General features: G+C 64.0%; 3 protein-coding genes across 3 annotated transcripts; 2 read left to right on the forward strand and 1 right to left on the reverse strand.

Annotated features, from left to right (window-relative positions):
• Positions 1-2995: 2995 nt before the first annotated feature.
• On the reverse strand, positions 2996-4183 carry JCM10292_000002 (uncharacterized protein; the record flags this gene model as incomplete). Its single annotated transcript, XM_076652984.1, has 4 exons — positions 2996-3012; positions 3166-3406; positions 3464-3563; positions 3747-4183. 4 exons carry the CDS (start codon positions 4181-4183, stop codon positions 2996-2998), a joined length of 795 nt encoding a protein of 264 aa, XP_076501462.1.
• A 983-nt stretch (positions 4184-5166) lies between these two features.
• Positions 5167-8204, forward strand: JCM10292_000003 (tetratricopeptide repeat protein; the record flags this gene model as incomplete). The annotated part of the gene is made up of 8 exons (XM_076652985.1): positions 5167-5262; positions 5344-5379; positions 5449-5947; positions 6037-7565; positions 7638-7787; positions 7850-7913; positions 7981-8062; positions 8123-8204. The coding sequence occupies 8 exons, from the start codon at positions 5167-5169 to the stop codon at positions 8202-8204; spliced, it is 2538 nt and encodes an 845-aa protein (XP_076501463.1).
• Positions 8205-8371: 167 nt separating this feature from the next.
• On the forward strand, positions 8372-9709 carry YIP3 (Yip3p; the record flags this gene model as incomplete). The annotated part of the gene is made up of 8 exons (XM_076652986.1): positions 8372-8425; positions 8610-8642; positions 8765-8779; positions 8880-8906; positions 9024-9043; positions 9144-9181; positions 9262-9335; positions 9473-9709. 8 exons carry the CDS (start codon positions 8372-8374, stop codon positions 9707-9709), a joined length of 498 nt encoding a protein of 165 aa, XP_076501464.1.
• Positions 9710-12306: the final 2597 nt, after the last annotated feature.

Consider the following 12306-nt stretch of genomic DNA (forward strand, 5'->3'; position numbering starts at 1 on the left):
CCCCCCCCCCCCCCCCCCCCCCCCCCCCCCCCCCCCCCCCCCCCCCCCCCCCCCCCCCCCCCCCCCCCCCCCCCCCCCCCCCCCCCCCCCCCCCCCCTCGTCACAAAAAGCGGGCAAACTTTGTGGTTTGCGATCACAGCCGAGGCAAAGCAAAGTCTCGGAAGCTTTGCAGCGGAGGCGCAAAGTGGGATACCGTGCACGAGGCCCCAGCGCGAAAGAAAGGCAGGCCCCCTCGAAAAAAGGCTGGAGATGCCACCAGCCCGGTCCTTCTCCCTCCTCTGCACCACCTTGCCGAAGCTGGACCCGCATGGCCAAGAGCAAGGGCCAGATGAGGAGCGCGCGGAAGAGCGCAGCGCGGAAGGCACCCGCGCAGGCGAAGGTGCCGCGCAGAATCGAGCCGCTCCCGCCGCATCTGCCGCGGCTGAGGGATCCGATAAGCATAATCGCGCCCAGCTTTGCGCTGGAGAGCCTCTTGAAGCGGGGCATGCTGATCGAGCGAGTGCCGGATTCGCCGTGAGTCGGATCCCAGCAAGCAAAGCTCCATGACTGACATTCCTGATTGCGCAGTTGTTGGGTGCATGTCAAGCACAAGAAGGCGAGACCTCGCGTCAATGTCGGCAGCAAGAAGGCCAGGGCCAAAGTCATTCGCGCAGATTACGTCGAGCACTTCGAGGACATGGCGTTGCGGCGAGTCTGCGCGTTCATGATGAACGAGCACGAGCCAACATCGGCGGATGCAGCATGTCCTCTGTACATGTGTCGACTGGCAGCACTCTGCCACGTGTATCGCGGGCAAGAGACGGAGGAGCAGCGAATCGAGCAGATCGAGGGTGGCGCCGAGGCGTCCCATCTCTGCGGCCAGTCCGACTGCTTCAACCCGGAGCACTGCGTCTTCGAAGCGCACGCAGCAAACACCAACCGCGACATCTGCCATGCCAAGCCGCCCGCTGGCCGAGCTCGCGCGGCATGCGCGCACTCTCCGCCGTGCCTCATCCCGTCGCTCCTCGACGACGTCTCGCAGGCCGACCAACAAGCTCAGCTCGCACACCTGCGTGCGACGCCCGAGGCGCGGACGGTGCCGCTGCAGGTCATGCGGCGCAGCCAGAGCGCGCCGCCGCCTCCGGGGCAGCCGCCGGCGCAGCAGGAGCAGATGGCGGGACCACCCGGCCTCGGACGGACGTGCAGCGCGCCATCAGCGCTCATGGAGACGGTCGACACAGCCGAGCAGCACAGCGATGAGCAAGAGTCCGGCTTGCCGCACGATGACGACGAACACGGGTACGAATCGCAGTCGACGCAAATCGTCTCTGATTCGGAGGACGAGACGTCCCGCACCGAGCGCGAGGCGGGCATGCGCGCTGTGTACATGCGAGCATGGGTCAGTGCTCGCACTTTAATTCCCGCCGTGGTCCGACTGCTGATCTCGCCTGCTCGTCTCGCCTCGAAGCGCACGACTCCCTCGCGAACGGCATCGCCGAGCGTGTCGCCCGGCCCTGTAACGTACAGGATGAGCGCGTCGCGCCGGTCGATGGCGCCCGAGCCAGTCGAGTTCACCAAGCCCGACCCGGCGACCCCGCTCAGCCAACGCGAGACCTCGCCCGCAGCACAAAGCAAGGTCGCGCAGCTTCCCACGCCGTCTGCGTCGCCCTCGATAACTCAAGTACTCGACGACACAGTCGGCGGCGCAAACGCCTCGCGTTGGTCTCGGTCTCCAACGCCCGGCCCATCGACCCCGCCGCGCCAGACCAGCTTCTCGCGCGATGCTTCGATCGCGCCCGCGCAACTCGCGACGCCGTCGTCGTCGCACGACGCAGGTGAACAGCTTGACGCCGCGCTCATCAGCGCGACTGCCACGCCCAGATCAGCGACGCCCGGCCCCTCGACCCCGCCGTGCCAGTGCAAGGCCTCGCCCGAAGGGTCTGCCGGAGTCCCGCAGCTCCCAACGCCGTCTGCATCGCCCTTAGCGGGCCCGAGTACGCTGAAGAGGGCGAGGGACGACTCACCGAGTCCGACTGGCATCGTCACGCCCGACGCGAAGCGCCTCTGCCTCAACAAGCCGCTCCCGGCCCTTCCCGCCGCGGCCGAGCCCGCTGGCGTGGTCGAGGAACAGATCATCGCCGAGTCGGGCGTGTCGAACGAGACGCGCGAGGCGACACAGGTGGAGGAGAGGCGGGTCGAGTCGCGCGCGAGCAGGAGGGGGTGGTCGTTCGCGGCGAGTTTCAGGTGGATGTGGCGGTTCAGCGGCGTATTGATATTGTAGACGAAGATATCTTTAGTTGGGCAGGTGTAAAGGCGGCGTGTACGGTCCAGACGGTGAAGTCGATCGCACGAGAGGTCCGCAAGCGAGGGGGTCGGAGTGTCAAGAGGAACAGGAGGGTCGAGCATAGGGAGATTGACAGGTCAGTACATGTCTCTGGTTCGCTGCATGGGGCACGCAGCGCACCTGGGCGCTGTCTGTGCGGCTCGTGTTGGATGATGAGGAGGACGAGGGGGCGAGCGAGCGCATGGAGACGCGCGGAAAGCCACAAAGGAGCACAGCGGAACTCGCCGAGCACCACGAGTAGCAGCACAGACAGCAGCACGAACACGGGCACAGCGGTCGAGGCGAGACGGTCCCGCTCGTGTTCGCCTCGACGCGTCTTGGACCGCGACTCGTCCCTCGCTCGCCCTCGTACTGAACGCTTTGTACCTCGTGCTTGCTCCACGCGGGCACAGAGGCTGCGCTTGGGCTCCTCCGGACTCGCTAGGCTGGTGTCCTCGCTCGTTTCCTCGTCCGCGTCCACCCTCGCTCGCAGACAGCGGCGGCCGCATCGCGCGCTCCGGAGCGGCGTGCTCTGCCAACAAGAATCTGCTGCACATGCTGTTGCCGACCTCTACCGCCCGCTTGCAGCTTCGTGCGCCGTTCGTCCATCGCTGACCCTCCCTCACGCTTCTGCTTCTCGTGCTTCCAGCTTCTTTCTCCTGAGTGCTCGACTGCGCGGAGTTGAAGAGCGTTTTACTGCAAGATAACACCTGCCTTGGCGTGTAATCCAGCGGATGCGGTCCCGTGCGCAGCTTTGCCAAGCCCCACTTGTTGATGCTGTGCTTCAATCGTAATACGTGGATGCGCCGCGAGGCTGAAGACGTGTGTCAGTCGAGGCGCGAACGAGCATACGAGGAACGCACTGAGCGTGGCGCGGAAGCGCTTGATTTGCAGAGCCACATTGGGGAAAACTGCGAGCGAGAAAACGCCTGCGAGCCATTTGACGAGGAGGGGTCTCTGGTACGGATCGTCATAAAGAATCGCGACTGCTGCTTCGAAGCGGTCGGCGTGATGATGCTGACCCGCCGCTCCGTATCTGTAGAGGCCGTAGTGTTGGGCTAGGACCGAGAGCACGGTGTTCTGCACGAGAGCCATGGTAAGAGCCTGAGGCGGAGAAGTGAGTCAGCACATGGGTCCGAGAAGATTTCGGCAGGTGCTCACCCTCGGCTCGACAGCCAGATCGAAGCGCTTCCGCAGGATCTCGGCAAGTAGCATCTCGAGCACGGCGTCGCCAATCCTGGCTTGGCGCCTGTCCTCTCTGCTGCCGTTTAAATCGAGCAGCTGTCGGCAGGACTCGATCACGGCTGGAAGCGGCGGCAACTCTGAGCACAGGATGGGGAAGCGAGGCCGTTCCCACTCGGCCGGAATCTGCTTTGCTGAGATTTCAGCACATCAAGCGTGGGATAGCAGAGAAAGCGGGCACACTTTGTGCGTGCACGCGCACGGCACCACCTTGTCCAATGATGTCTCAACATGCCCGTCGTCCGGGCGGTCCGTGTCCATCTCGACGCCAGCTTGACTGCTTTCCCTCCGCGCAGCAGCAGACCGCTCCGCTCGGGGGTTGTCTTCGTCGCCCGAGTCGCTCATGTCGCCCGACTCGCTGTCGCAGTCGTCGTCTCCATCGTCGTCCTCCGAAGACGATAACCCTGCGACGTGCTGTTTCGACGTGGGCGATCGGAGGCTGGAGTCGCTGGAAGAGCCCGAGTCGCTGGAAGACTCGCCCGACGAGTCCGAGTCGCTGAACGAGTCTGAGTCGCCGGAGGAATTCGAGTCGCCGGAGGACTCCGTGTCGCTGGGCGAATCCGAGTCGCTGGACGAGTCCCGGTCGCTGTCCGAGTCGCTGTCGCGGTCGTCCGACTCGAGCGCGACGCTCATCTCCATCTTGCGAGCGGGGACAGCCGGAAGCGAGGCGGAGCGAGAAGAAGACGGAAGAGCCGCGTCAGCGCGGGCATGCCTCCTGGACAAACAGACGGCCTGAGCGGACGGACGCAAACCGCGAGACGCGTCCTCGACGCGTCGAGAGGTCGCGCGTGCTCACAGAGGCGCGAGTAACTCGAAGCCTAGTGCCAGAGATACTGCAAGGTCCGCTCAGGGCGATAAAGACGGCGTCGGAGCAGGAGCGGGAGCAGCTTCTCGACGAGTCGGCGGCATAACGAGGTCATCTGCACCAAAGCCGGCTGCCAAGCCTGTCAAACAATTAGAAGGACAAAGCAGGCCTGAAGATCAAGAAGATCAGCTACATGGCCGTCAAAAACGATTGAGAGGCGGCGCACGAGCGATGCAAAAGCGCACCATCGAGACGCGCGAGAGCAGCTCTTCCCCGTCACTGTAGGAGAAGCAGACGAGAGTCAGCGCGCTGTTCACTGTGAAACGAAGAAGAGAACGCAGAGGCTACGGACCTCTAGACGTCGATTTGCAGCTCGAGCGGGAGAGCTGCGGCAGAGCCAAAGAGGCGGCAGCAACGAGGACGCAATGAAGCGAGCCAAAGCCTATGCTCGGCCTATCGCGATCGCTCTTGGCCATGTCGAGCAGGTCTGCAGCCTCCTCCAGCCAGTGCCGAGGCGTCAAAGGATGAGGAGGAGAAGGAGGAGAAAGGCGAGGCGAGCGATGCAGCCACAGCGCGGGGCTCATCCGGAACAGCCGTAGACCATCTAAGTCGGTCTAAGGAGCTGCCTGCTTGACCGCACGAGCCTTCAGAGCGTGGGCGGCGTCGACGACTTCCGGCAACCTGCGCGCCGAGTCCGGCCACGCCGTCTTGCTTCGCCCACACGGCTGCACTCGCGCAGAACACGCGTGACTGCTACTGCTAGCCTCAGAGGGACCACCACAGCCTCCGCTGAACTCGACCGAACAAGCGCGCGGCCATGCTCGCGTCGCTCGCCTCGGGGGCGTCGTGCGGACCCGCCAACCCGCTGCAGCAGCTCGGCAAGACGTACGCGCAAGACAGGGGAGCGCAGCAGGTACGCACGCCACTGCCGCCTCGCTACGTGCTTCAGCCGGGCGATGCTGACGGGACATGCTCCCCCTCCTCGTGATCGCAGGATCACTTCGGTCCGCAGGCAGGCCCCTCGAATGCTGTGAGCGGGGCTGCGTACCTCGATCCCATGCACAAGGCGATAGACTGACCCCGCTAGCTCCCCCTGCAGCCTTTCCGCCAGTCGACCCCCACCACGCAACCCCACGACCCTTCCTCATCCGCCTTCTTCCAGCCCGCCCAGCCCCTCGACCTCCAGAACCTACAGCATGCTCTTCCTCCGGCCGCCTCTGCGGCAGCGCCGCCGTGGGCGCAGGCCTTTGCCGCTCAGAACCCGTCCGCTTCCCTCGCCAACAGTGCACATGAGCAGGAGATGTTCGCCCGCGCTTTCGGGCGCTCGCAGCCTCAGCAGCAGCCGATGTCGCAGCAGCACGATTGGCGGGCCGAGTACAGTCAGCAGCACCGCGCCTCGACACCGCTCACTGCCGGCTCAGCACCTCTCGCTTCGACTGGCCCCGCACCGTCGATGAGTATGCAACACCCCGGCATGGCGAGGCTACAGGGGCAGGGGTTCATCGGAATGCCGATGGGCGGTATGGCGGGACATGCGGCGCCGAGGGAGGACGTGCGCACACAGGCTGGCGTCGAGACGATGCAGGAAGACAAATCGGGTGCGTCTGCTGCCTCTCGCCTGTATGCATGCGTGCGCGCTTTCTCGTGGCATAGACGCTGACCAGAACTTGCACGTTCCGCTCGTCAGCCTGGGAGAACGCTTTCCTCTCGCAACTCGACAAGGAGACGCAGACGAGCAACTCGATTGCCGGCATCACCGAGACCCGCCCTCTCACCCCTCCTCTCCGCGCCCACTCGCCCCTCGCCGATCCTGCCGCTCGCGACGCACTCGCGCAGACGGCCGCCGATCTGCTCGAAACGGTCCGCTCAGCCGAAGCGCGCCGCACGCAGCCCGAGCGCGCGGCTGTCGCGCAGAAGCTCGCCAACTCGTCCTTCATGCAGCTCATGCACCAGCTCAAGGATGGGCAGACGACCGTCGAGGGCGATACCCTCGTCTCGCGCGACCCATCGACGAACGCGCTCGAGCAGGGCCTGGACAAAGGCAAGGGCCGACTCCGCGACGACGGCTGGGCGAGCGACTTTGCCGCGACGGTGCGCGAGCCGGTCCCGTTCGACGAGCGCGAGGAAGAAGGCCGGGTCAACTCGACTGCGCCCGCGCCGCTCCTCCGCCCAGGACAGCCCGTCTCGGCGCATGCACGCGAGCAGCACGAGTGGGCACAGCGGCAGGCGAGCGCAGCACAGTACGTGCGCGAGCTCGAGGATGGCTATCGGTCTCTGAGAGACGTGTGGGACGAGGAGGACCACGCGCGCGAGGAGCGCGCCGAGTCGAAGCCCGCCTCGTCGTCCACGGCCGGATTCTTCCAGGGCGATGGCGGCGTATTCGAAATCGACGAGGGCATGCGCGCAAGTACGCATGTCCCGCTCGCGCAGTCTTCGTGGGAGGAGGACTTTGACGACCCGAGCCTGATCGTCGGCGGGCATGCGCTCGGTGGCGGCCCGAGGACCCGCACTGCGCCGTCCGCGCAGCAGCAGGAATGGGACGCGCTGCAGAGCTCGTGGGACGAGATCGAGGCGACTTCGACCGCCGCGACTGGCCCGCAGGTCAACCACAGCTACCCGTTCACGGCGGAGAACCCATACCTCCCGTCGACCACGACGCACCACCACGCGCACCACGCTTCGCTCGCTTCCGCTCTGAACGACCGTCACGCCTCGCTCCTCCAGCACGAGGCCGAGGTGCAGCTCGACCCGCAGAACGCGTCTGCGTGGCTCTCGCTCGGCGTCAAGCAGCAGCAGAACGAGCGCGAAGACCTCGCCATCGCGGCGCTGCAGCACGCGCTGCAGCTGGATCCGAGCGTCGGAGATGGCGCAGCGCATCTTGCGCTCGCCGTGAGCTACTCGAACGAAGGGCGGCGCGGCGAGACGTACGAGGCGCTGCACCGCTGGACCGACTCGCTCGTGCTCAACCCAATCTACGCCAACGAGATCGACCAGTACCGCAACCTCCTCGGCAGCGCGCTCCCCGACTCGCCGAGCGAGCGTGTCTCGTACCTCTCGAACCTCCTCATCCGCCTCGCGCAAGTTCGCGCCGAGCGGGTCGGTGCAGGCGACGTGGACGCCGACGTGCAGATGGCGCTCGGCGTGCTCTTCAACGCGAGTGAGGAGTACGAGAAGGCCGGAGACTGCTTCGAGGCGGCTCTGTCGGTTCGGCCTCAGGTTCGTGCCTCTCGCTCAGCGGTCCGCTATCCTCGCGGCGCCCGCAGCTGACTCGCGAATCCTTGATAACAGGACCCGCTTTTGTACAACCGCCTCGGCGCTACGCACGCCAACTCGGGCAAGACGGATCTCGCCAAGCAGTACTACTCGGCCGCGCTCGACCTCGATGCGGGCTATGTCCGCGCGCGGTACAACCTTGCCGTTGCGAGTATGAACACCGGGGTACGTTACAGCTCGCCTATTGACAAAGCACGTCGGACTGACGCTCTTTCTTCTCTCTGCAGCAATACGAGGAGGCGGTCCAGCAGCTCCTGACGGCGCTCTCGGTGCAGGAGGCCGAGTCGGAGAGTGCGTATTCTCGTCTCCCGTCCCAAACATTCGAGCCCGCAGCTGACGCACTGAGTGGCCCTCGCAGAGATGCAGGACGCGCCGGCGCCGCCGTCTCAGGGCCGCGTGAGCCACGCGCTGTGGGACTCGCTGCACGTCGCCCTCCTGCAGTACGTCGCTGACCTCCGTTCTCGCGAGTCACGTGACTGACCCGGACCCGTGCCCTGCAGGATGCACCGCAGCGACCTCGTCGGGCTGTCGTCGGAGCGCAACCTGCGCGGGTTGCTCCAGGCCTTTGCCGCGACTGAGTAGTCTGCCTCCGCCTGTGTTGCAGTGCACTCCTGTGTCTACACGCGTCTGGATCTGTGCGAGCGGTCCCTGCGCTGTTGCCGCGTGGAAGCTGGTCGCTGCCGTCGCGCCTCCTCGAGCGTGATTGCGCGCGTCCGTCTCCGCCCCAGCCCTCCTCGTCGCGCGCAAAGATGGACACGCAGAGCCTCGCCCAGCGCCTGCCCGAAGCTGTGACGCAGTTCCGCGTGCGCTCCTTCTCTCCTCCGCTCCCGCGCTCCGCCGACGCGGCTCCACCTCAGCGCCTCGCCTCGCCTCGATCGCCTCGCGCCCGCGCCCGCGCTCACACGGCGCCGGGCGGGGCAGTGGATGCTGAGCAGACTGGACACGGCGCTGACGAGCTCTTGCTTGGTGGCGCGGCCCTCGTAGCAGGAACGGCTGCAGAGCCTGCGACCCCCGAATGAGGTGCGTCCCGCGTCGACTCGCTCGCATGCGCTCCTGCAGGCGCCAGAGCGCGTGCAGGAGCTCTCGCGATGTCTATCCGTGTCTAGCCATTACGCTGATCCTACGTCCTTGCGCTTCCGCAGTTCTTCGACATGCAGGTGCATAGACGCGAGCTGCTCCTGGCTGCGCCTCACGCGGCGCGGCTCTGCGGAGCTTCGGGCTCAGACCACGAGGCACTGACGACGGTGTGATCTGCAGCGCGTCTCCAAGCCCGCCGACCTCAACGTGCGTGGTGCTCCGTCCTCTCGCTTCTCATCCTTCTGCTCCGCTGGAATGGTCGGACGGATGTGGGGACAGATTCACCCGCGGGAACAAGAACTGACAGGCACACTCAACCCACAGGCGGCAACACAGCGCATCAAGTGCGTCTCGCTCCTCGCCCCTCCCGACCTGCACCACTGCTACCTCTGTCGCGACTCGACCGCGACACCGAAAGGTCACGCTGACGCGACGCACCTGCAGATACAACGTCAACTACTTCAGCGGCAACTACATCCTCCGTGCGTCTCGTCGACTTGTCCCTCGTCCACCTCCGTCTCCCGCTTCGCGCACGGCTTGCTGACCTTCCTGCCGCACGCAGTCATCCTCCTGCTCGCCGTCTACTCGCTCCTCACCAACCCGCTCCTCCTCATTGCCCTCGCGTTCCTCATCGGTGTAAGTCACGCTTCGGCCGTCTGCGCCCCTCTCGCTCGCAGCGCGACAGGGAAACCTTCCCCTGCCGCAACTCGATCCCTACTCTCGCATGGTCTTGCAGCTCGTGACGCTGACCCACTCTGTGCGACTCGCCGCAGGGCTACATCGGCATCAACAAATTCATCCCCGAGCCGGTGCAGTTTGGCTCGACGACGATCGAGCCGCGACACCTGTACATGGTGCTCCTGATCGTCGGGATCCCGATTCTGTGGCTCTCGGCGCCGCTGTCGGCCTTCTTCTGGCTCGTCGGGTCGAGCTCGGTGCTCATCCTTGGACACGCCGCCGTCGTCGAGCCGGGCGTCGAGAGCGAGTATGGGCAGGTGCAGGGCGTGTGAGCGGGCGCCGCGCGCCGAGGCGACGGTGGTGGATGTCGATGGAGGTGAAACGGAGGTCAGTTGGCGGCGCGGCGTGGCGCAGATGGACAATCTTTTTCTCCCTTTCACTCGTACCCGGTTTTCTCTCGTCGCGGCGGTCTCCGATGCGCTGTCATGCCATGCGCCCCTTTCTCCACATGACGAACGCTGGAGAGGTGGTAATGTGCGGTTGTTGCGGGCAAGCGAGAGCACGTTTTGTCTCCAAGAGAGATCACGCGACATACCAGACAAGCACCCACGCCCTCCAAACCCGTCAGATCTCCATGTCGCTCGAGCTCGCGAGAGCGCAAGCGGAGCAGCCTCGCGGGCGCGGTCTGTATGCGCTCCAGTCAGCACCGGCAATATGGAGGACGCAGGAAACAAGCAAGAGGGGGAGAAGGAGCGGCGGACACCGAGCAGACAGCGCCGAATTGCGGACTGGCCGAGTCTCGAGCAAGCGCAGAGGCTACAACGGTATGTAGAAGGCTGCGGCGCGTTGCAGATCAGCAGATGGGCGGAAAGGAAGGCTAGGGAGGGGCACGGTAGAGAGACGCGACTCCATTTCACCAGCTTCGTCACCTCTTGACAAGGCGTAGCCGCACCTGGCTGGGCTCCGCGCGGTCACGAGCAGTATGCGACAGGTCGCTTCTGCCCAGCAGCGAGGCAAAAGGAGCAGGACAGAGAAGCATGCGCTGCGGATGGCGCATTTGGGTGAAGAGGCGGTGCAGCGGGCCTGTCACAGCCTTTCAAGCTTGAAAGCGGGCGGGCAGCAGCTCCGGTGGCTCCAGTTTGGCGCAGGATGCGCACAGCGCGCTCGAAGACCGCGAAAGAGCGCGTCGAGGGGGAAGGGGAGTCGAGGTCGAAGAGCGGGATCTGCATGCGAGGCGAGCAAGGCGATGCTGAGCGCGCAGAGCACCTCATCACAAGGTAGGGCAGCATTAAAAAGCAGCTGTATGCCTGCACGATGCGACATGGTCAGCTTGGCGGCATCGAAAGGAGGGGGTTAGGACCAAGGGCGAGAACGCACAGGCATCAGCGCACCAGGCGCACGCGCACTCCGCCGGAAGCGTGAGCAGTGGTTTTGCAACCCGTTGAGCCCGATCGGAAGCCCACGCGAGCGACAGAGACCGCGTTCAGCGGGCGTGAGCTTCAGCCCAGGAGGTCCCGCGAAGAGCGAGCGGGCGCGCGGGGAGGTCGACTGAAGGTGCCCGCGGGCGCAGTACAAGTACACGCATTGCTTGCGCCAGCTAGCGGCCTTCTCAGAGCGCGCGAGAGAGTGGGAGGATCGAGAGGTATGGGTCTCCTTCTTGCTCGTGGCCCCAGCTGCAACTTGACTGCAGGGGTGCTCGCGACAGCTCGTAGGTGTACTCTGTAAGTTGTCAAACACCGTCGAGCCACTCTCACCCAGTTCTGCGGATCTTGCCGTCCCTTCTTAGCCTCTTCCTCGCTCGCATCTTGCACGTGGCTCGCGTTCGGCCCATCCTTCGGTGGTGAGCGCTTTCTGGCAATGCTTACCATCGCATTCATGCTCCGGACCGATTCTTGGTGACGAAACCGCCGACTTGGACGCAGTGAGACGTGGTGCCCCCTCAAAAGCGGCCTAGGCAGCGACAGTAAGGGTTCTTACTATCACGCAGACAATGTGAATGCCCGATGGCTGCATGCCTGCCCCTGGAGAGTGCTGCGGAAGGGATTGCTCCGGCTACTCCAGCATGTATATCGACTGTGTTTGGGTCAACTGTATACACAGCTGGCTAGTGTGAAGAAGAGTTGTAATGCTTCCCGAAGTTGTAAGGCAAAGCTATTTCACGTATGGTTCCGTCTTCATGACCCAGCCTGTCTCGAAGCTTCCGCAGTGTGCGCCCAAAATGTAGCAAAATTGCCTTCGACAAGTCTCTGTGTGAGCTGGACTCTCAGACTATGGCTTGAGCGAGAGAGCAATGGAGTGTCATGATTGTCTGGATTACAATTTGGACTGTATTGAAGACGAAATACAACCGTTTGCAACGCTAGATTGCAGGTGTCAGATACGGATGTCAGCTATTGTGATCAGATGGGCACCTGACCCGGTCCTGCAGTCAGTTAATACTTATGTACCATCTCAAGCAGACAGAGCCCTCAAATTTGCAGTGCCGGGTAAGAATGAAAGACAGATTTGTAATGTGAGTTGGGTAGTTAGGCCATATGCAAACATGATGAAAATTGTATCCCATAGTCCAATGCAGTGTCCCCCAATTGACGCTTTGCCTTGGAACAGTTAAAAACGGCATTGCCTGAGATCGGAGAGACCTAGCAGCCAGTTCCCGGTGCCTTTAATCATCATACTACACTGGAGCCGAGATTGCGGAGTGGCATGGGACCAGGTTGCACTGCAGGGGAGGTGCGTCAGGTAAGTTTGAATACGATTCTTCCAGGGAGGACTTGTAATGGCCTGTAGAGTAAAAGTGGAAATTCACTCCCAAGGAGTAGCAGGCAGAAAGAAGAAGGGAAAAAGCGAGTTGTGGTGGGAAGAGGGAGGGGAGGCCACGCGGAAGCAAGTTGAAGGGTCTTGTGAGGGGTTTCTGGCTCTTCCTCTGGCT

The sequence above is a fragment of the Rhodotorula paludigena genome, assembly GCF_050403205.1.
Source record: "Rhodotorula paludigena JCM10292 DNA, Rt_paludigena_JCM10292v1_ctg112, whole genome shotgun sequence".
Classification (NCBI taxonomy): domain Eukaryota; kingdom Fungi; phylum Basidiomycota; class Microbotryomycetes; order Sporidiobolales; family Sporidiobolaceae; genus Rhodotorula; species Rhodotorula paludigena.